This window comes from Mchenga conophoros, linkage group LG17 (genome assembly GCF_057382185.1).
Source record: "Mchenga conophoros isolate Kocher_MC1m ecotype Shallow Benthic linkage group LG17, M_conophoros_male_GT1.1, whole genome shotgun sequence".
Classification (NCBI taxonomy): Eukaryota; Metazoa; Chordata; class Actinopteri; order Cichliformes; family Cichlidae; genus Mchenga; species Mchenga conophoros.
In genome coordinates, this window is record NC_140542.1 from 37,095,807 (window position 1) to 37,120,369 (window position 24,563).

Consider the following 24,563-nt stretch of genomic DNA (forward strand, 5'->3'; position numbering starts at 1 on the left):
GTGTTAGGGTACATCTTTTTTCAGTCATTTCAGTGTTTTTCTGGTACTTACTGTCACTGTTTTCTTGTTTCTTTTTTTGCATTTTCATCACGTTGCCTAGTTTAAAGTTGAAGGTTTGGATTACGTAACCTGGCTTTTTAAAATTACATAAGCTTTTTTAAACAAACATTGACTATCCTGTGTTTAATTTCCACTTGTTAAATACTGCTCCCCTTTCTCTTATTGGCCTAGAGACTATGTTTGAACTTAAGCCACGCCGTGTAAAGTGTTATAAATGTTATAACCTCCCTTATGTTATTACTTCTAATCACCTTTATTGCTAAAATGACTATTTGACCTGCTTTAGTTTGGTCTAGATAAAATTTAAGATGTTAGCTTTTTTATGTTACACTTTTAATCATCATGGTAAAACAGTTAACTGAATCCCATGACATGCTTAGTAGCATTAAGTGTTATCTTATTTCACCTGCAGGCTGTGCTCTACACAAGAAAATATCCACGGAAAAAATATGCAACTTCAGTGCTCTCACAACTTCTAGTTACACAAACCAAAGATAATCAGATTTTTAAGCAAAATTGAAAGAATAACATTAACAAATTGAATCTTTAAAAAATCATCTTTTTTCCAGGCAGTACAGCTGCTGTTAGTCTAAAACGGAGCGCTGCAGTTATGGCCAGCATCCCTGTCTGAATGCACTTGTAATTAAATTAAATATAGTAGCAGAAGACGTGTAAAGTATTCAAGTCAACTGTACTTTTCTGGAGACAAGTATAATTTCTGGTAATTAGTAAATGTGTCCCTCGCTGTTGCTGTGCAGGAATGTGAAGGCGCTAATCATAATCCCTGGAATGTTTGCAGGGACAAAGCTGATTGTGTGACCTGCTGCTTGGCTGCCAGGACCCCTCCTGCGGTCACTGGACTAATAGCACATTCTCGGGCAAAGGTTAATACACAGACATATTGTTCCACATTTGAGGTCATCATCAAATCCATCCAACTCATCTGGTATCATTTGGTGCGTGAAATGCTGCTTGAACATTCACCACGCTGACAGTTCCCTTTTACACAGACATACTTTTTAAGCAGACTTTTAATCCCGTATAATTCGTCACCATGCACCTGATGTTTTACCTTGTGAGGAAAAATAAAAATCCTTAGGGACTGGTTTGAAGTTATTAATCTTCGCCCCCACACCTCCTCCTTACCCCTTTAACCCCCACTAAATCCAACCACCCACTGGAAGGACTAGCTGGCATGTGTTTGGAATAAAAATGTGTGAGGCCTTTTGTCTGCTTGTACCAAGCAAAAGCTTTGCCCTCAGACGGGAGAATAGGAGCTCAGGGAGAACAGATCTGTCTGCTCTCAGTAGGAAGAGCAATATATGGCTGCTTAAAGAGGAGCAAAAGAGGAAGAAGAAGGGGGAGACCATAGTCCCTTTCACCTGACGATGCACTAGGTATTTCATCAAACTTCCCAAGTGCTTCTTTTGCAGTTGTGATTTTACTAACGATTCCTCTTGCTATTACTAAAAATAATACATCTAAATTTCTTCAAATTCCTTCCACCAAGGATAAGGTGAGCTTGTAGGTCAAGAACGACTTAGACAGTAAGGTTAAGCCGCACTTTGAGTGGGAGTATTAACAAGTCTGAACTTGAAAAGGATTTATGGAGTTATGAGACAAAAACATACGGACTTTTCTGTCAGATTTTCACCCCCACAGTTTTTCTAACAGATCAGTGCTGCCAAAGTTGTCACTGGAGAGTTTTTCTTCCTGATATGGGCTTTGGCTGGAGCACCTGACATTTATAGACCTGAGAGGACTGTGGATTTTATACAGGTACCATCTGCTTTTAGATTTCACCTCCTTTCCATCACTGAAAACAGACTTGTGCATTGGAACCAAAAGGATTGACTTTGCACTGTAAAAAGTGTTTAGAATTGTTTATAGAGTCATGTGAATAAGAAAAAAAAAAAACACGATTCAGTAGCTTATAGAGCCAATTTTAGCAGCAATAACTTGGATTAATGGTTTTCTGTATGCCTTTATTAATCTCTCACATCATCATGATCGTCGTGGAAAAATTACAACTTTGCTTCAGTTCATTGAGTTCATTTGTTTATGCACAGCTCAGGTCCCACATTCCAAAGGAATCTGACTGGATCATTGCAACGCTTTCTTTTTCGAGTACCCTGTTGGAAGTTTGTTGCTGTGCGTGAGATTGTATTGCATTGTGTTATCAAGTTTCAGCTAAGCTTTAACAATCGGACAGACAGTCTCACATTTGGCTCTGGAATACTTTGGTGTGCAGAGGAGTTCATGGCTGACTAAAGCTGACTGCAAGGGGGCCAGGTCCTGTGGCTATAAAACAAGCTCAAATTATCAGCGCTCCACCACTGTGCTTGGTAGGTTTGAGGTCTGTGTGTGCTGCTGTACTGTATTTGTCTTTTCACCAAATGTGCCGCTGTTCATTGTGACCAAAAGCACTTTGTTCTTGTCTGCCCAAAGGATATTGTTCAAGAAATCTTGGGATTTTTTAGGCAAGGCAAGGCAAGTTTATTTATATAGCACAATTCAACAACAAGGTGATTCAAAGTGCTTTACAGAGACATTAAAAAACAAAAACAATAAAAAGCACGATTTAAAATTGATTAAAAAACAGTAGATAAAATCAGAACAGTAGATAAAATCAGTAGTTAAAATATAAGTTTTGAAATTTAAGCTTAAAAGTGTGGATTTGGTGCTTTATTCAAATGCAGCTGAGAACAGGTGAGTCTTCAACCTGGATTTAAATAAACTGAGTGTTTCAGCTGATCTGAGGCTTTCTGGGAGTTTGTTCCAGATGTAAGGAGCATAAAAGCTGAATGCAGCTTCTCCGTGTCTGGTTCTGACTCTGGGAACTGATAAAAAAAAAAAAACGGATCCAGATGACCTGAGGGATCTGGAAGGGTCATACTTGGTCAGGAGGTCACTGATGTATTTTGGTCCTAAACCATTCAGAGCTTTATAGACCAGCATCAGAACTTTAAAGTCTATCCTCTGACGGACAGGCTGCCAGTGTAAAGACCTCAGAGCTGGACTGATGTGGTCCACTTTTCTGGTCTTAGTTTAGGTGCAACACTGCAAACCAAAGCCGAGTCATGGTATTTTAGAGAGGAGGCTTTCTCTTGGCAACAATGAATACTTGTTCAGTTTTATCTCAATGCACTGCCATGAACTTTAACATTTAACTTGCTCACTGAGGTCTGTAGAGTCTGAGATGTAGTTTTCAGGTTGTTTACAGTTCTAAGCATTACATGGTCTGACCCTGGGATTCATTTTTCTAGATTGTACACTCCTGGGAAGATTGTGACATGGTGTTAACACACACTTGAATGCGTATAAACACAAATGGCAACGTAAAGCTTGTGTTTTTTATAGAGGTGCTCAGACTCAGTGGTGATCAGTTAATCAAGTGTATTTGATTAACAGCACCTCGCTGCTTACAATAAGTACTTAGCTTCTCACAGACTCCTTTCTTTTTTACCTGACTGTTATACAGAAACTTCAGTGTTCTGAACAATGGTCTTACTCAGGTTTTGCACATACCCGTATTTTCACGACCATAAGACGCACCGTACTAAAAGGCGCAGTCTCAGTTATGTGTGCCATTACTGTATTTAACACACACACACACACACACACACACACACACCTGATTATAGGTATGCGTATTTAAAAATGAAGCAGGAGCAAAACTGAGTTTGGTACTCACATTTTTATTACCGGTAATTGTCATCAATCAAACCCATCGAAGTCCTCATCCTCTGTGTCTGAATTGAACAGCTGCGCTAAATCTCCATCAAACATTCCAGGTTCACTTTCTTCACTGTCAGAGTCACTTTCCGTGCCGTGCGGCTCCTCGGAAATGATGCCGGCTTTTGCGAAAGCTCGAACAACAGTGCCAGCAGACATGTTAGCCCAAGCATCTACAATCCATTCGCAAATTGTGGCGTAACTCGCCCGGCGCTGCCTTCCACTCTTAGTGAAACTGTGGTCCCCATGGTCATCCATCGCTCCCAGGCCGCTCGCAGCCTTACTTTGAACGGGCGGTTCACACCGATGTCCAGCGGCTGGAGTTCCTTTGTCAGGCCTCCCGGAATGACAGCAAGCTCACAGTTCATTTGTTTCACTAGTTTTTTCACATTGGCTGTGAGATGGGCACGCATAGAGTCACAGATCAACAGCGATGGTGATGCGTGGAAAAAAAACCACCTGGTCTCCTTACATACACCTCCCTCAGCCACTCTTTCATCATTTCCTCATCCATCCAGCCCTTTTCATTTGCCTTAATGATGATTCCTGCTGGAAACTTCTCTTTAGGCAAAGTCTTTCTCTTAAAAATCACCATAGGCGGCAGTTTCTGTCCATTAGCATGGCAGCCAAGCACAACAGTAAAAGAAGACTTTTCATACCCCGTTGTGCGTATCACTACCGTGCTGGTCCCCTTCTTCTCCACAGTGTGACTCACCGGGATGTCAAAAGTGAGCGGGACCTCGTCCATGTTAGTGATGTGGCTGGGCTGGATGTGTTTGTCGGCGATGTGTTTGCTGCAGTAGGAGCGGAAGATGGCCAGCTTTTCATTACCGGTATAATCCGCTGGAAGTTGCTGCGCTACCGTAGTCCTGGTCCGGATGGAAAAATGGCAGCGTTTCATGAAACGAAAGCACCAAGATGGACCTCCTCGGAAATGTTCAATGTTCATCTCTTCAGCTAGTGAAACCGCTTTTAGTCGAATGGTGACCGTCGAAACGCTTCTCCCGCTCGTTCTTTGCTCGATGATCCACCGCTCGAGTCTTTCCTCCAACTCGGGCCACCTCGCCTTATGTCCGCGGAAACTCAGCTGCGTCTTCTTGACCTGTCGGAGCTTGTTTTCCAGCTTCCTCCACTTGCGAACCATCGATTCGTTAATCTTAAATTCTCTCGCGGCTGCTCGATTTCCATGTTCCTCCGCATAGCTGATGGCCTTCAGTTTAAACTGTGCTTCATAAGCGTGTCTCTTTGCCATTTTCAGGGTTGTTAAAACAACGATGTTCCACATAATGCACATACCTGACCTTTTATACAGGTATGTGCGATTGTCCGGTATATACGAGCAACGCCCACACTTCACCCTTTAGCGTTCTCATGGTGTTCTCTACTACGTCCTCCTTACAACACACAGGGCGCACTGCACTATAGGGCGCGCCACACTTTTTAAAGAAAATCTAAGGCTTTTATGTGCGCCTTATAGTTGCGAAAATACGGTAGGTATGATTTTGGGCTGAGTAAAGATGAATAGCTTCTCATTACAACTGCATCATTTGCAGTTGGTATCATTTTCTCATGGCTTATTTCCTTTTTCTAACTTTTTGTATATGCATCCTTCATTTTACTGATTTATCTATACTATTAGGACCAGGTTTTTGGACAATGGTATGTTTTAATGTCTTAATGCATGCTTGATCATCCAGGTAAGGAAATCACAGGAAGCTGTCAATGGAAGAATTGTTTTGTCACAGATCCCAGTGACGTCCTCAGCCTCAGCTGACTGCATATTTCCCTAATCTTATAAATATAGTATAGTATATTTGCTGTGAGATAACCTATACTGGAAAATACACACTGGCTAGAGGACAACATCACTGAAGAGCAAGGCTGGACTGGGACAAAAAATCGGCCCGGGCATTTTGACTAGAGACCGGCCCACCAGGATAAAGATTGAAAATGTGACGTCATTCAGGGATAAAACCGCAAAGGATTCTGGGAACTTGTGGCAAGAGGTACTAGCGCACGCAGGCTTTCAATTGAACTCAGTTACACAGCGATAAAAAGAAACCCAAAAAATGGCAAGAAGCTGTTGTATTATTAACTTCAATAGCCGGTCGCATGACAGCCACGGGAAGCCGACGGGTAAAGAGATCGGTTTTTTTTATCGGATTACGTCGTTGAAGAGAAATTTTTTAAGCCATGTTTCCGAAGTAAGAGCCGACGGATGGTCTGGATATACCAAATATAACGTCTCAGAACACTCCAGCTCACATGTTAGTCTGCTCCAAGCATTCCCACAAAGGTCAGAGTTTTTTAGTAGTTAATACGTCATTTTTCTTAACATAATTGGTGATATAGGTTACAAGCAAGTCTGGCGCTGAACAGAAATTGTCGCGCTATGCTCCTTTATTTATTGTGCATAAATAGTAAATTGTCCTGACACAATATTGTGTTTCGCTTCTGTTATTACCATGGTACATTGACAAAAACATATACTTTTATTCACAGGATAAAACAGTTGTTTTGTATCACTTATTGTCCATTGCGATTACAACATACAATATTACTGTCACTGCTACATTTCTGTAATGCTACTGTAACCGGTTTCTGCTTCATCCCGCTGCAACAGTTCGGCCCAAACAGACTCCTCGACTCTGCGTTGTGTAGTGTTTTTAAAAAGACAAGGAGTCTCTGATCGATCGTTGCCACTTTATTTCCTGAATGGAAACAACGGTGTATTATCAGTGCACAGGCTCGCCACACACCACTCCGCACAGCACACTACGGCAGAACATCTCATTAGCATTCTGCTTTAGCATACAGTTTCACACATTACAGTTTTTTACAGACGCTAGGACACATTTCTCAATACTTAGGTCACTTTTGCAAAACTCTTCACACAATTCTCCTAACTGACCCTCAGCTTGGCAAAGCAGTTCATTCCACATTCAAAATGCACTACAACTACCAAAACACTTCATTCAGGTCTCAAATAAAAACATTCCTCCAGAACACTAGCAAAGGTTGACAGCCGACAAACACACTTTGTCACCCACAAAACAATGACCTAAAAAACACTAACAACATGTAGCATTACACAGTGTTTTCCTGTGTAAAACAAGGACACATCTCTGTTTATAATTTCAATATATGTTACTGGAATGAATCAGACATCATGTATTTATGTTTATGTATTTTTATTTTTTTGCACTAAGTAATCCCAAAATACAAGAATTCGTATACACACCATCCACTGATACACATACAATAGTAATGCTAATCTACTCGGTCTTCTCCATTTGGCCACAGGTTCTCATCCACATCACATCTTATGTCATCTAGGGCAACACACCTAGGAAAGAATCTTCTGGCATGCCAGAATTGAAGGAGTTGAAAAATTGAAGGAGTAACAACTGTGTAGATGTTCATCCACAATGAGAATCAGCTGTGGCTGGTTAAACTGCATTGTTAGATTTAAAATATGTTTCAGTAAAATATTGCCGTTGGATTTTGCTGTCTTTTCAAGTTTTGCATTGTGTTATTGTTTTGACCATGAGTTTAACAGTTTTGAAAACAGTATGTAAGCACATGCAAAATGTCCTGTCCGTACAAAGGTTTTTGGCAGTTGTTGTGTCTGAGTGAGAAGATGATTCATGTAATTTGAGAGATGTAGTCATTGAATGCATTTTGTGCCAAAACAATGATAACTGGTCCTCAGTTTAGCCCACATAGACTTCTGTTGTGCTCACTGTGTGAGGAGTTTTGCAAACGTGACCTAAGTATTGAGAAATGTGTCCTAGCGTCTGTAAAAAACTGTAATAAACAAATGAAAAGTACATAAAACTGGTGTTGGACATGTGTCCACTAAGCACTTATTACACTCGGTGCTCGTCAGCTAATCAAACATGTTTTATGTGTCTGTACTACTAGCTATATTGTGTGCGGAACAATACAACTCACCTCTCGTATGGCTACGGCAGACTGGCAGCGATTACTGCAGCCAGCCTCACCTAACCAGCCACACTGAGAGCGGGGGGGCGCTGTTTCCCCATTACACTGATATTTGTGGCAAGTGGAATAATACCACAAACACTGTTACACTACCAGAAATTATTTCCACTACTAATTAATTACCGTTGAGCTCAAAGGTCCTATTAATAAACTGTTAATGAATGTGTATTTATGAAGACGATTTGTGAGACTGGTAAACTTATGATACGTACAATAGTCTTTCGTCCTACACGGTGCATTTCAAGGTCCTGCACCCATCCGTCGGTAAACTGTACCTGGGCTTGTTGCAGTGACCTGAAGTTACTAAACTTCATGAGTGTGTGCACTCACTCCAAGAACCGTGTAATTATAAATCTGAGCGTGGTGAAAGTGGGCAGCACACTGACGTCTTTTGTCCACTCTGTGTGCTCGTAAGGGTCTGACCCTTTCACTCCTTTGATTTTTTCCTCGTATCTTTTCTTTGTCTTTTCGTCGAGTCTGTCTTTGTACGGACCGGCATTGTTCTCCTTTTGTTTTGTACATTCCTTTTTTGTGCGGCAAAGAAAAAAAAAGAAGGTATTGGAACCGGAGAATGAACGTTTTGCGGTGCTGCAAATGCTTGCATTTGATGCGGTACTTGGATTGTTTTGCCACGAGTTCCCGGCATGCAATGCGTGAAAATCACGTGATTGCTAAACAAGGGGGAGGGTGCATCCAGCCTCCTCGGCTGTAATTGGTCCAGCCCAGAGTCGATCATGACCAATTGGCCAATCCAACACCTTTCATTATATATACCCTTCCTAAAAAATAAAAATAAAAATAAAAAATAAAAAAATATCCATCGGCCCATAAAAACAAAAAATCGCCAGCGGCCCACCGGGCAAATGCCCGGTATGCCCGATGGCCAGTCCAGCTATGCTGAAGAGTAACTTTGTGAGGCCAGGGCACTGAAACCTGGTCACGCCCAGTAGCTACTCTTTAAGTGATGAGGATGACATCCTGGGCAGGAAGGAACGCTGGTTTGAGTGGGGGGTCTTGTAGCCATTCTTAAACTCTCTCTGAATAGTACTCATGGCCATTGATCAATCGTTAAGATAATTTGCATATTAATGAACCTGAACCTGGCCTCATAGTCCATTGTTAGTCAGCGGTGCCAGTTTCTTATGCAAATTATGCACTTATGTTTACTAGGATAAACATAAATGATGAAACATTTCTCCCACTGAAGACACTTACAGAGCAACAGAATTCACTTTCTGGGACAATGACGCATTCTTTGTAATTTTGCCTTTTTGCAACACCGCGAACAATCTGCATATGACTAAAGTGTAGATGTTCAGCTTCAATTCAAGTAGTTTACCAAAAGTGTATAATAGCTCTTCAGGAATTATAGCAAACACTTCTTTTTTAAAGTGTCATTGATCACAAACTTAAACCTAAATATATGTACACTGGCTTTTCTAAATAAGCAAATCCGAAAATACCCACAGTAAAGTTTTATTAGATGAATGCAGCTGAAATATATTTTCTCCTCTATTAAACTAGTGCTCTAAGGAAAGGAAGACCAAGAGGAAAATGGAAAACACAGCACAGGACACAGCCAACATGATGAGCGAAGAGGTTCTGTGTAGCCCCGTCGACCACAAGACCAGAAAGCGCCCTGGCTTCTCCAATCTCAAAGTACTAAAGCTATCTGTGATCAACACTCTGACACCTTTTTTATCCTGCTTTTGATCTCGGACTGCGGTTCATTCTGTTGATGCACTCAGTGTAAAGTGGCCCAGATAAAAATGCCAGTTAAAAGCGTAAAAGGCAGTAGGTGGTGCAGTTGTTAGCGCTGTCTCCTCACAGCAAGAAGGCTCTGGGTTTAAACTCTTACCCCGCTGGCACTGCTGCCTGTTTAGACTTGTTGTAGTTTCCTCTAAAGACATTCGGGTTTTGGTGAATCAGTGACACAAAATTGCCCATAACTGTAAATGTTTTTCTCTTCATGTGTCTGCCCTGCGCTAGGCAGGAAACCTGTCGTGCCTGTGCGCATCTCTCGCTAGAGTGAGCTCTAACAGCCTCCCCTTTTGACCCGGCACAGGCTAAAGATAGATGATAGGTGGATAAATGCTCAGAAAGCCAGATGCACATCTGTTTTCAGTTGATTGAACAACATTTTCAGAGATATGTTTTTCCCAAAGTAGGTAAAATCAAGCCAAGAGCTGATCTTGTGTTGTTACTGAAAATCTCAGCATGCCAAATTTCTGCTCTAAATGAGCTTTCGTCAGACACTTCTGTAGCTGCCCGGAGCTACGCTTTGCCTGATTACAGCAGTACACTGGAGTCATCATATTTCTGTTTTCATCCCTTTCTTTTTTCCATTAATTTTGAGACAGAATGTCAAAATTAAAAAAGCTTATTGTTGTTAACTGTGATGTCAAGACATTACACCAGATTTTGTGCACTGATTCAACACAACATAAGTTGTTGTTCAAGTTAAGAATAAAGGGGTAATGCAACATTAAACAAGGACCACAATTACACAGTAGAAGGTAGTGGAGACTCAGAAAAGGGGGCAGAATCATTTCCATGATTACACTATGACATCGTTTGGGTATGTAGACACATAGTTCTAGTTTTATCCAGAACATCTTTGCATTATTAGAATGTGAGTTTTTATATTGTCTTCTGTTTTCTGTCTTCCAGCTGTTTATTGTAGCGCTTTCCTTCGCCTATTTCTCCAAAGCCCTGACAGGAACCTACATGAAGAGCTCCATCACTCAGATAGAGAGGCGCTTTGACCTCTCCAGCACACACATCGGTCTCATAGATGGCAGTTTTGAGATGGGTAACATCAACCAGTTCATTTAAAAATAAACGCTTTGATGTTTTTTTTTTGTGATACAGTAGAGAAAAAGTCATTCTTTTTGCTTACTTGATTTCAATCTTTTTTGGGGTGTGTGTGTAGGCAACTTGTTGTTTCTAGCTGTGGTCAGCCATTTTGGGGCTAAGCTGCACCGACCCAGACTCATCGCTGCGGGCTGTTTCCTCATGGCTGTGGGGGCGTTTCTCACTGGCCTCACACATTTCTTCATGGGACGGTACAGGTCAAATTTAAATGAGAAACTTCTATAAGCAAAAACGATGACAGAAGAAATTGACATGGACTTTTTGTTTGTTTTTTGCAGGTATAAGTATGACACGGTGATTCAGGTCTTTCAGAATGACAACCTGAGCATTGCTGCCTGTGTGCATCCTCTGAAAACACTAGATCACGTGCCAGAAATTCAAATAGAGCCTTCGTTGGAGGACAATAAAGGTAAGAGTGTGGAATACATGCCAGGATTAAATATAATTACAGATAGTAAAACATTCACTTTCACTATTTAGTGCAGTCAAATGCATTTCTGCTTTCTGCTGCAGCGGGTACAGTAAATACCTGTAAATAGGAGAGAATAGCATGGCAATGTCAGCTATTTATTGTTATTATTACTTATTTATTTATTGCTTAAAACTCATGGTTATTGTAGATTTTCTTTTACAAAAAAAACATGAAACTTTAACATGAAACCTTGTTAAACCTACTAACAACTCACCGGCCAATCAGCTCTCTCCTGGTGCATCTTTGTCACCAGGAATAAACAAAGACACAACAGCATGCACGTCCGCAACAATAAGCCCGGACGCAGACTCTAGAGCTAGCCAACGAGAGACGACTTTTAAAAAGAAAAGACTGAAAGGAGGCAGAATAATAAGAAAGCAGACATTTGTAATATTTATGGTAATGAATTCAGTTTGGCTCTGTGTGCCCATGTGTTTTTCAGTGTTTTTAGGAGCTCCTCTTGTTCCCATTAATTTTGGTCCCTGAGATGGGCTTTAGTTGCAATGTTGCTTCAGTCTCACTATTGTTAAACTATAATTAATTCTGCTTCTCACAAAACCATGTGATGCTCTCACAAAATGCAATCTATTGATCCTGTTCAGCTATTCAGATGAGACGTATTTGGAAAGAAATATAATGGAAGTCACGTACAATGTGGTGATATACAACAAGCCACTATTAAGATGGTACTGAATATCGGCAGATTTTATTCATGTCTTGTTTGACGTAGTCTCCGTAATGAAAAAGCAGATATAGCAGATATAGATGTAAAACTGTGTCTTTCTCATTTTCATGTAACTGGGCTTTTTCCTGTATAGAGGAATTTTTGGCCCCTCCACTCCCACTACTTGCATTGCTTTAATCAATTGGGCATATTGTGTTATATTTTCATAGTTCATTATTAACTCATTCACTGCCATTGACGTCTATAGCCGTCAATGGCAGTGAATGAGTCAATGGGTTTAACTCATTCACTGCCAATGGCTGGCAGTGAATGAGTTAACTATTATAAATATTTCATATTTTACTGAGTAAAGAATGTATTTTTTTGTGTACTAAATACTGAGAAAGAACCAGAAAAAACACTGGTGTGTCGTGAACAGGCTGAGGCTGTTAAGTCTGTAAAGCTCATTCAGAGCCAGGAAAATACTGGTGAACCTGATCAAGAGGATCCATGCAATATTTGGTGTGTTTTTTTTATTGTAGTACGCATGCTCCATGTATAACTTTGATGCTGTGCGAGCCACTGTGTGTGAACTCTTTGTAACAAAATCAATATCACAGATTTCTAGTTTGTGTCATTATGCAGCCTGTGTGAGAGATTCTGGTTCCAGCATGTGGATCTACGTATTCCTGGGGAATGCTCTGCGGGGGATTGGAGAAACTCCAGTCACACCTCTTGGCATCTCCTACATCGATGACTTTGCTAAGGCGGAAAACTCCCCTTTTTATATTGGTAATATGGGGTTCAAAGGGATTTTAAAGTCTTCCACCTGACTTAAAATTTGTTAATTAATTAATAAATTCCTTTAAATGCCCTATAAGCCATGTGAGAATACACACATTCATCATTCCTGTATGTACAGCATTTTTATGCTGGTTAATGTGTGATTTTTATCAGGGTAAACCTACAATTAATCTCGTATTCAGTAAATTTAACTGAGGGTCAAGGAAATATCTCATTTTACACCCTATCCTTTAGATCAGGGGTCTCAAACCTGCCGCTCAGGGACCACTTGCGGCCCACCTCACCCCTACTTATGGCCCTTATATCAACGTGAAGACATATAATGCAGTTTGGCCCTTGATGTTGTTTTATTAGGGAGGATGTGTTTGTTGTTAAGTGCAATGTTAAAATAAGTTCTTTAAAAAGCAAAAAATGATCTAATATGAAGGCAATATGAGCAGAGACTACAAACATGTGGAGGGATTGGCTGTGTTAGTCTAGTGAAAGAGTCAAAAACTGATGCGTACACTTATGTCTGCACTTTTTTATTTATTTTTTTAATACGAACAAAATTATTCTGGCCACGTGTTTATTTGGTAGGTCAATGAAAGGCTTCAGTTAGTTAAGAGTGAGGTAAAAAAGAAATTGCGTTGATGTTTGCAATTTTGTCTTGTGATACAATATTGGAAATTTTAAAAAACAAACAAAAGAAAACATTTTTGGAAATATTTGTGGGTGCTTTCTTGTTTTCGCTTGGGTTTTTTTGTACTACTCGACCACTAAAGTGGCCCTCCAACGAGATGACAGTGCCAGTAGTGGCCCACAGCTCATTTAAGTTTGAGACCCTTCTTTAGATTGTTTAATATCACATCGTAGACTTCTGATCTATTTTGTCATTGGCAGCTTGTCTCCAGACCATTACTCTCCTGGGTCCCATGTTTGGCTTCCTTTTGGGTTCCTATTGTGCCAGACTATATGTTGACATTGGATATGTTGATATGGGTAAGGTTTTTCTTTGTGTGTCTGGGTTTTGTTTTTTGTTTTTTACATGATACACGACTCATTATGGTTAGAGCTCATCTTAAAAGTATCCGATAGATGGCAAAAGCTGACAAAATTCAAAGCAGTGATTTTACCTGAAAGAATATAAAAACCTGTCTGCGTTAGAAACAAAAAGAAAATGTACACATTTAGATCTTCTTAGGCAACGACACATTTCTCTGCAATTTTGCCTATACACTACCACATTGGATTTTAAATCAAATATTTTAAATAAATTAAATCAAATATTTCAAATTGACTGTAAAATTAATGCAAACATTTTTTTTAAATTAAAGTTAAAAGTTAAAGTCTGCACTTCAATCACATCATGATTATTTGGGTTGACATTGAATGGGATGGTCTGGAGGCTAAAATGACAAAACTGTCTTTGTCTAACAAATCAAGTTTATGTACCGTGTAAGGCCAAGAAGCTGGATGGGGGTAACAAGAGTTAAAGAACAAACTTTCACAAGTTAAAAACATTTTAGCCAGTCTACACTTTTGTCAACAGAGATATTTTGATTGAGACTTGTTTATGCGAAGCCTTTATTTGAAGGCTTCCTGAAGAAAACTTGAAAATTCTTCTCTTTTACATAGAAAGTGTGACCATCACTCCTAAAGATTCCCGCTGGGTGGGTGCTTGGTGGATGGGTTTTCTTGTGTCCTCTGGCCTTCTGCTTATCTCCAGCATTCCCTTCTGGTTTCTGCCCCGTTCGATGCCCAAGCAGGAGAGTGAAGAAAACCATGAAACTCCAGTCTGCGAGATCCTTAACAAGACAGAGGATGCGCAAAGCAACAACCAAAACTTCAAGCTGACTGAAATTGCCAAAGGTAGAGTCGTCGTCTGTTTGCATGTGCAGGTTGATGGATCTTACGTGATTTTTGTGGATGTTCCTGCCCAGGGTTCCTTCCATCATTGAGGCGTCTGTTAGGAACTCCTGCTTACTTCCTGCTTCTTTGCGGGAACATCCTGAAGTTCAATGCATTCATCGGTCTACTCACCTTTAAAGCCAAATACATGGAGCAACAGTTTGGACAGTCTGCATCCAGGGCAAACTTCCTCATAGGTAAAAATACTGAAATCAATAAATTATGTGTTCATATTGAACTTTTGATAGAAAAGTGGAACATAGGCGCAGTAATTTATTGACACGTGTTCAAACATACATGAAAATAGTGTTTTTACAACTCTATCAAGCTTGAAGGTCAGCATTTGCAATGACCACCAACACAACACAGCCTGAACACTCCCAGAGAAACTTTCTTTTAATTTGCTACCCTTCAGGAATAGTTCTCCAGGCTTCTTTAAAAACATTCAAAGCTCTCCTTTGGCTGCCTTTTGTTCTGTTCTCTGTCAAAATTATCCCACACTGTTTCAGAGCTTGATAAATCAACTCAGAACAGGTTCGGAGAGGACAGCCTGTGAAGGAAAACTGTACTCGTAGGTGTATAGATACCCAGCGCCAACTCTGCACACTTCTGCCTTTTCTCATTTCCCTTCCTTCAGGATGGCTTCTTCACAGCCAACATTCCTCTGAGACATGCATCTCTCATGTCCTGTGTCAGATCTTTTTTTTTTTATTCGATTTTTTCCTATTTCTTCAGAGCATGACTTTTAGATACTGTTAATTTGCTGGCAACAGTGTTACACCCTTCTGCAGCCCCTAATCTCCTCAGTGTGTTCAGCTGGTGCTAATTGGCCACACCTACTCAGGTGTGGATAAAAGCATACCTGAAGCAGGCTTTCAGAGAGAGGCTCACTAGTTTTTGCCTTGGTGGTTCCAGCCATTTTAGCCAACCTGCTATGCATTTTAAGATAAAACCTCTTCTCACTGAAATTCTGGTATTCTTCTCCTTATTTATGTTGGGGCTTTTGAGCCGGGTTGTAACACGTTCACCTTCTGTGAATAAGCAGTGTGTACTTTTAGATAAGGTTTAAATGATCAAAATGCACTCAAATATTTAACATCTAACAAACAAATCATTAATAATCATTAAGGAAAATGTGCTTGGTATAAAGTATGTATATGTGATATGATGTATGAAGTATACAAGCAATATTCCCCTGTGTTTCCTTCAGGTGTCCTGAACCTGCCAGCAGTGGCAATAGGGATCTTCCTCGGAGGGCTGCTGATGAAGAGGTATAAGCTGAGTGTGGTATCAGGAGCTCAGCTTTCCTTTGCAACATCCTTTATGTCCTATCTCCTCATGCTGCTGCAGTTTGGCACCAAGTGTGATAACATACCCATAGCGGGGCTCACTGTATCGTACAACGGGTCAGTGTTGAGACAAATATTACTGATTTAGCAACTTTCTTCCTGTGTCCACTGTAGATCAAAATATCCATTGCTTCACTCCCTTGCAGGACAAAAGGTGTATTGTACAGCAGAGAAATGCTCTTCTCTGAGTGTAACAGGGACTGCTTGTGTTCAGCAGAGGAGTGGGACCCCGTTTGCTCAGATAGCGGCATCACTTACATCTCCCCATGCATGGCTGGCTGCCTCAGCTCCAGCGGACACGGCAAAAACACCGTAAGGACAATTACAAGAGAGCACAGAGGTATAATGTAAAGTGTAAACATGTGTATCAGCCACTTGTTGGAAGATATTTGGGTCAAGAATGTCTTGATTGCGGTGTATTGAGGTTACATTACATTTTAAATACTGCTACTTTGTAACATGAACTCTTGATATTTATATATGTCTCATCCTTAAATGCATTTGAACAGCACTCCCATGGTAAATGGATTGCATTTACATTTTCTGCTCTTACTGACCACTCAGAGAGCTTCACAGACCACATGTTCACGGCACTTTGTATCCCTTTCATTTACATTTATACTTTTACTCACACACAGTGATGACACACATCAAAGGCAGTTCTTAGGGTTCAGTATCTTTCCCAATTACACTTCAACACTTTGACACATGGGTTGAGCTGAGGTTGAACCACTGTAACCTGATAAAACATGTTCATAAGCAGTACTGTGGGCCATTTCAAAGGAACACCCTTTATTAGCGACACTGAAAAAAATTAAGAAAATTTAAGCTATCAAAATGCTTTGATAGCTTAAATTCTGAAATAAAATATTTTTTTACAATGCTTTAAAATGTACTGTGATGGTTAATTCACCAGTATGTGAAAGCTCTTCAATCAATAAAAAAAATATTTATGTCTGAAACCAGCACCACTGACTGAAACTGACTGAAACTAGTACACTAGTACACTGGGAACAATAGGCTGTGAGGTCAGTTCTTTGATTGTTAATATGCAAATTCTCATGACCATTGATCAACAACCCCTCATCAAAACCCACTGATCAAAGGCAATGAGTACCATTCACAGAGAGTTGGGGAATGGCTGCAATCACAGCATTGTAAGATGGTAAATGGCCTGTATTTGTATAGCGCTTTACTTAGTCCCTATGGACCCCAAAGCGCTTTACACTACATTTAGTCATCCACCCATTCACACACACTGGTTATGGCAAGCTATGTTGTAGCCACAGCTGCCCTGGGGCGCACTGACAGAGGCGAGGCTGCCAGACACTGGCGCCACCATTCGGCAACGGGTGAAATGTCTTGCCCAAGGACACAACGACCGAGACGGTTGGAGCCAGGGCTTGAACCGGCAATATAATATTTACAGATTTCTAAAATACTTGTTTTCTTATTTTTTGTGACAGGTGGTCTAATGAATACCATCCATGTAACCATGATAAGCAGTCAGAATAATAAAAATCCTCCACTTTTCTCACTTTTTATCATTTTAAAAACTATTTTTAAAAGTCTTTTAAAACTATTTTAAAAACTGAAAACTCACTCTCTTTTAAAAGCTCACTCATTACCATCTAATTATTTTACACTTGTCAATTAACATTAAAAAAGGGTCAACTTTTAATTAACCCCAAAATGTATCAATTTGATCAGACACATACAGTATATAGTGTTATTTTGTTGCATGTATAATAAATGAATAGAAAGCACATATGTCAGTGTTTGTGATATAGCTTGAGCGTTGCAGTACATTTCAATATTCAGTTTTGTTTTCACAAAATTTCAAGTATTACTCCGAGAAGTTAGCAGAGGTTTCGCAGCATTCTCTGAAACATGATCACATATAGTACTTATATATAATACTTACAGATTAGATTATTTGTGTTGCAAAGATATAATCCAGTACAAAATCATCACTATTGTTGTTCTTCAATGTTTCTACTAGTTGCTGTTGAGGAAGATGATGTTAGCCAGGAGGCATGATGTTACACTGTTGCTACTAAAGCATTTTTCAGTGTGTACTCTCAGTGTATTTTCCTATTGTTGTAAGTGTTATTGATTAGCTGTTATGTGCTTTTCTTCTTATGCTCTTGTAAATATCCCCTACCTTTTCTTCGCCTATAAAATCCTCTGGGTGAAGTGTCAGATGTTACATGGAGAGCAGTTTTGTCCCTTGTCTCTTCAGGAAACTCAAATCTCAGTTGCTTTAAACTTTAAAAAGTGTAATTTTACGGACTTTTAACGTGTTTGATTAACAATGCTTACTTTTCCTGGGTAGAAAATGCAAAATGAAATAATTTTACAATCCAGTTCCAAAATGCCTGGATGTAAAAGACATAAAAATATATATAAATGTAAATATTCTCTCTTTCCCAGGTCTTTCACAACTGCACCTGTGTGTCCACCTCCTTTCCAGCAGGCAGCAGTACATCAGTGAGACTGGGCCAGTGCCCTCATGCCAAGGACTGCAGCCGAAGCTTCACTTCCTATATGGCCATATCTGTTCTCAGCTCCTTTATCAATGCTCTGGGAGCCACACCTGGCTACATGGTCATTATACGGTCTGTAAAAACTTAGTGTTGCTATCACGTCTATGAGCAGCCTAAAGTAGTGGTAGACAGTGAAATGGAAGGACTCAAAATAGTTATAACGTAACGCGGCTAAGTGAGGTGGAGAGAGTATAGATAGACTGGCAGGAACTTGGAAGCGTAAAGTAATGGGGCCAAATAGAGACTGAGCAGCCATGCGGAGGGCTGGTGAGGTTAAAAACCTGGGAGGCACAAAGACAGGAAGGTTTAAACCTTTGACACATTGTCTTCTGCCACAAAAGATGATAGAACGATCATGCAAAGACTGGATAAAATACCTGGTTAGATAAACTACTCAGGATGATTGATCATTTGACATGGAGGCACATCAATCCACTGGCTGCTAAGGAGCAGGAGGGAGGCACTAAGAGAAAAACACACAGAGCAAGAAGAAACAAAATGGAAAGGCGGACAGAGAGAAAGACAGAGACAAGATAATTCCAGTGAGAGGAGAAAACTTTGCTGTTTTGATGCAATCAAGTATTGGCTGCTGTGACCCTGACTCAAGGGAAGCATAAACAAAGTTACTTTTTGACAAGTTTGGTGGTGTGGTGGTGACACATGCAATGAAAGAACGTACGTAAGTATCACCTGAAAAGGGTTTAAAGGAATAGTTTCACCTTTTAAAGAACTAATGTCCAGCATTAAATAACAGTATTAAGCAAAAACTGCAAGATAGTTCCCCAATAATTCCACTAAAATTTAGCCTAGCCAAAGTCTGTTCCTGCATCCTGTGTATCACTTCACATCTATCCATTGCTGCTATGGAGACCCGTCAGCCTACCGTCACCGGTTTATTTTTTATAATGTACTCCTTATTTTCTTGATTTGTTTTGTTTTGTACTTGCAGATGCATCACACCCGAGCTCAAATCCCTTGCTCTGGGTATTCAGACCTTGGTAACTAGGACTCTTGGTAAGCTTCAGTACTTTCACTTTGACCTAAAGCATAAATATATGTCACTCTGCTTGAATCCCAAAAGGTTTATTTTCTCTGGATAAAAGTTTTGTCCCCATTGCCAATGCTGTCTGTAGGTGGAATTCCTGCACCGGTGTATTTCGGCGCTTTGATTGATTCAACTTGCCTTAAATGGTCTATGAAGAGTTGTGGCGGTAGGGGGGCATGCCGTATTTACAACTCTGATATGTACAGGTACCCCATGGAGAAATTCCAGTTTACACTATTTAAACAAATTTGCCAAAAATTATTGACTAGCATTATAATTGTTGTAAAGACCTTTGCTGATTTGCCTCAATCCAATTCTGTTCTCTACTTTTAGGATCATTTTCCTGGGTTTGATTACTTGTATCAGTGGCTCCTCTTATTTTTTCCTCATTGCTGTCATCATCCTTCTCAGACGCCAGTTCCGAAAGCCAGAGAAGGACACAGACAAGCAGGAGCAAAAAGCATCAAAGGATTTTGAACTAAAGACGCCATTAAACCTCACTGAGGAGATTAGAGCCAGTCCTGAAACTCCCAACTTACCCAGTGCTACAAAAATTTGGGTAAAGATTGCTACAGATTTGGAGGAAGGAGGAGAGGTCCACACAGTAGAACTGCCCCCTCATAATGATGGAGTAATCTCTACAAGTAATGCACAGGAGGCTAAATACATGACAGATACCTGCGCTGAAGTTATTCCTCTGTCTTCTGATGGCACAAACACAGAGATAGTCCGTAAAGAATCCATCGGACACAAAGTAATAGAGAAGCAGGACGATCACATTGATGACAAGAGCAAATTGGAGAAAGAGAGGCAGCAACTAAACTGATGGACCACATAAAGACTGTGTTTAGCAGAGTGGTCTCCAACACAAAATCAAACTGGAATAGATGGAACAAGTCCCAAAGTTTGGTCAAAATATAATTTTCCTGTTAAGAGGGACTACTTTCAGGACAATGTCACGGTTAATGCCAGAGGTGTGGACTCGAGTCACATGACTTGGACTCGAGTCAGACTCGAGTCATTAATTTTATGACTTTAGACTTGACTTGAAATAATGTTCTAAGACTTGTGACTTGACTTGGACTTTTACACCAATGACTTGGGACTTGAATTGGACTTGAACCGGTTTACTTGAAAAGACTTGATATTTTACCCCAAATATAAAATTTAACATGCATATTATATAGAGATTGAAAATGTGACGTCATTCACGGGTAGAACCGCAAAGGATTCTGGGAATTCGTGGCAAGCGGTACTAGCGCACGCAGGCTTTCAATTGAAATCAGTCACACAGCGATAAAAAGAAACACAAAAATGTCAAGAAGCTGTTGTATTATTAACTGCAATAGCCGGTCGCATGACAGCCACGGGAAGCCGACGGGTAAAGAGATCGGTTGTTATCGGATTACGTCGTTGAAGAGAAATTGTTCGAGCCATGTTTCCGAAGTAACAAAGACGCGACGGATGGTCTGGATTGCAGCCATTCAAAGACCAAATATAACGTCCCAGAACACTCCAGCTCACAGGTTAGTCTGCTCCAAGCATTTACACGAAGGTCAGTGTTTTTTAGTAGTTAATACGTCATTTTCATAACATAATTAGTGATAGGTTACACGCAAGTCTGGCGCTGAACAGAAATTGTCGCGCTATGCTCCTTTGTTTATTGTGCATAAATAGTAAATTGTCCTGACACAATATTGCGTTTCGCCTCTGTTATTATGGTACATTGACAAAAATATATACTTTTATTCACAGGATAAAACAGGTTTTTTGTATCACTAATTGCCCAGTACGATTACAGCATACAATATTGTTGTCACTGCTACATTTCTGTGATGGGTACCAGAAATTATTTCCACTACTAATTAATTACCGTTGAGCTCAAAGGTCCTATTAATAAACGGTTAACGAATGTGTATTTATGAAGACAATTTGTGAGACTGGTAAACTTATGATACGTACGATGGTCTTTCGTTCTACACGGTGCATTTCAAGGTCCTGCACCCATCCGTCGGTAAACTGTACCTGGGCTTGTTGCAGTGACCTGAAGTTACTAAACTTCATGAGTGTATGCACTCACTCCAAGAACCGTATGATTATAAATATGCATATAAATATGCTAAGATGAGATAGCTGACTTCATCTAACTAGCAAATGTTGTCCAGGCTACGTTGGTGATACAGTTTTTTTTAATGTGTATGATATTTTTGTCATGCGATTTTAAAGCTGGTCCTACAACCGCATCCAAGAATAACATGCAGCTTATCTCAGAACTGTCGGTGAAAATTATTCTTGGAGCTAGGTTTAATTGAGCTGCATTTTAAAGAGGTGCAATTTCACAATTTGTGTATATTTTCTAAGTTCACTATTTTGTATGTGTTGAGAAAAACACAGATTTTAAAATTACATGGTCTAATATTTACATTTAGCATAACTGCAACATTATTTTTTCGGTTTTTTTTTAAAGACTCGAAAGGACTTGAAATTCAAAGTTTCAGACTTGTGACTTGACTCGGACTTTTACACCAGTGACTTGAGACTCGACTCTGACTTGCCTGACATTACTTGAGACTTGACTTGAGACTTGAGGATAAAGACTTGAGACTTACTTGAGACTTGCAAAACAATGACTTGGTCCCACCTCTGGTTAATGCTAATAGTATTTTCCATCCTTTTTTTGCAGGATGCAACTATTATATTCAGTGTTGGGTGTTAAATGTAACAAAGTAACAAATCCTTAGATAAAAATTGGGGGGGGGGTGTTGTTTTTCAGTTCACAAACTCAATTAGGTACTTTTTAAATATTTAAAAGTACCTAATTAAATCCTGTTGTTTCACAATATTTTTGGCTCCTTTCAACTCATTAGCATCCAGCTACATACTGGAATGTAACCAGTTGTAGAGCTCAGCCAGCATGATTGTGCATATGACAACATTTACATTGCAGAAGAATTTGAATTACTGTGTACCACAGTTATATTTATTGTCTGTCAGCTGCTAAGGAGCTGTGCTTCATGTTTTGAAGTAATCTGCAATCAAAGTAAGTGGTAAGGCCAGTTGAGAAAGAGACTGATGACTGTATGTGGCATGAATGATGGACCACATTATAACACTCATTAACACACACTTTCCTGGTTGTTGTTCGAACACTCTCGCGGTTGCATCTTCTCAGCTCCCAGCCGCCCATACACCAACAACAACACCATTCAGGAGCCAGTTTACTCTCATATGCCAGGGAGGCTTGATGACCCAATGCAAGTCAGGTGTGTCCGCCTCCCCGCAGTCGTGCTCCACCACACTCTGCTTCTCCAAAACTTCAGCTAAAGCTTGCTCTACGAGGGAAATTAACAAGCTTGATGCTGGTTCTGTGGAAATGAAGATGATGCTGTCAACATGCTAATCAATGAAGTAAAGTCAGTACAGTAGACTACAAGCCCTCTGGACGTATAACCAGCATGCTGTATGCAAAAGGGGTTTTATTTTAATTTTATTTTTTTTAGGTAATGCTTTAATGTAACTGATTACTTTTTATATCCAGTAATCTTTTAAATTTACATGCTATTTTTAAAAGTAATGTTACCCAACACTGGTTATATCACGCTTAATCCTGCGAAGAAAGAGCGCTACCAGTGTCCACATTTCCACATTTGTAGAAACAGTCTCTGGAACAAAAATGAAGTTGTGCTGATGTATGTATGTGATCACATGACCGCTTTGCAAGGTCCCAGAGTGAAAAATTTTATAGATTACTTCAACTTCTTGAAAAAAAAGTTTTTTTGTGTAAATAAATGGATGTTTGAATGACTAGAATTATTTTTGCATTCATTAAGCAGATCTCATGTATACACAGTACAGACTTTGAATGGAATGCATTTGTCTATAAATGCAGTCATAGAGATGCAATAAAATTGTGAAACGTCTGGGCATGGCAGCAACACATTCAGAAAGTTTGCCTTCAAAGTAAAAGCTCCGAGGCACAACGTTTACTTTGAAGGCACTCCATCTCCATTTCTGGTTTGTGACACGATCTTTCAAGGTTTTTTTTTTTACAGCTGGGCTGGTAAGTAGCAAGTATTTGCCTGAAAAATGGGAAAAACCTCAGGGAACCACAGTTCCCTTTCCCTTTTTTATAGATAATATAAAGTCATCTTCTATGTACAATCCCAGTTCCAAAAGGTTAGGACATTTTAAAATGGAAATCAAAACAAAATGCAATGATTTGCAAATTCCATAAACCACAAAAATGCTAGGTCATTTTGAATTTGGTGGCAACAACATGTCTCCAAAAGGGTTAGTTTACCTGACAACAGCTCAGTAACATGATTCTGTATTGTAATAAAAGCAGGTAAGAGAGGCAAAGCTTCTCAAAAGTAAAAAAGGTCAGAGGTTTATCACTATGCAGTAACCAAAAAACAAAAAAAGAGTATCTCCAGATTGTGCAGCAATTTCAGAATAATTTTTCTCAACATGAAATTGTGAGGACTTTAGGACAAGCCTGAAAAAACATATCAGGTGCCTGTGATCTTCAAGTGGCACTGCATTAAAAACAGGCATGATCACTGACCGTGCCATCCAGAAATGCAGCCCTGTCATGCAAAAAAGAAGCCATAAGTGAACATGATCCAGAAACATTGCTGTTGTCTGTGGACCAAGGCTCATATAAAATGGACCGAGGCAAAATGGAAAACTGTTCTGTGCTGAGACAGACCGACCCTTGAAATACTTTTTGGAAAACATGGAGCCCAAATACTTCAGACTGAAAAGCAGACTTGTCATTCAGGAGGAATATGTGGAAATGTGTCATGAATGTTGAAAACGTTTTAGAGGAATATATTTTTAACCCTAAGGCCAATTCGAAATTGTATACTACATTTGTTTCAGTAGCATGGCTTCATAGTAGAAGAGTCTGGATGCTAAACTGGAATGCCTGCAGTCAAGATCTTTTATCAACTGAAAACATGATGAGATGAAAAACATTCCAAACAAGATCAGGAATATTGATACGTTTTAGGGGATGGGGGGTATTTTTAGACTGTACGGTGAGGCTCAAACATCAAGGTGAAGTACAAAAGACTAGATCACAAATGTAGCTGCTAAATGTGTCTTTGTTTTCACCTGC

General features: G+C 39.8%; 1 protein-coding gene across 2 annotated transcripts; it reads left to right on the plus strand.

The window, feature by feature from the left end:
- Window positions 1–1,336: 1,336 nt before the first annotated feature.
- slco1e1 (solute carrier organic anion transporter family, member 1E1) lies at window positions 1,337–23,319 on the plus strand. Of its 2 annotated transcripts, none has more exons than XM_085252115.1 (15): window positions 1,337–1,457; window positions 9,325–9,459; window positions 10,471–10,612; window positions 10,733–10,865; window positions 10,953–11,083; window positions 12,456–12,602; window positions 13,497–13,595; window positions 14,232–14,465; window positions 14,537–14,701; window positions 15,715–15,910; window positions 16,000–16,165; window positions 18,287–18,471; window positions 19,349–19,413; window positions 19,533–19,650; window positions 19,778–23,319. In XM_085252115.1, the coding sequence occupies exons 2-15, from the start codon at window positions 9,355–9,357 to the stop codon at window positions 20,268–20,270; spliced, it is 2,379 nt and encodes a 792-aa protein (XP_085108241.1). In that variant the 5' UTR covers window positions 1,337–1,457; window positions 9,325–9,354; the 3' UTR covers window positions 20,271–23,319. The 2 variants fall into 2 exon arrangements, with proteins under 2 accessions (XP_085108241.1, XP_085108242.1); XM_085252116.1 differs by lacking the exon at window positions 1,337–1,457 and adding an exon at window positions 1,763–1,839.
- The last annotated feature ends 1,244 nt before the right edge of the window (window positions 23,320–24,563 follow it).

What these genes read in the sequence shown, in the direction of transcription:
- slco1e1 (XM_085252115.1), top strand. Translation starts at nt 9,355, where the DNA reads ATGGAAAACACAGCACAGGACACAGCCAACATGATGAGCGAAGAGGTT. An exon ending in CTGGCTTCTCCAATCTCAAA is followed by an intron (nt 9,460 to 10,470) that starts GTACTAAAGCTA and finishes TCTGTCTTCCAG; the next exon opens with CTGTTTATTGTAGCGCTTTC. An exon ending in AGATGGCAGTTTTGAGATGG is followed by an intron (nt 10,613 to 10,732) that starts GTAACATCAACC and finishes GTGTGTGTGTAG; the next exon opens with GCAACTTGTTGTTTCTAGCT.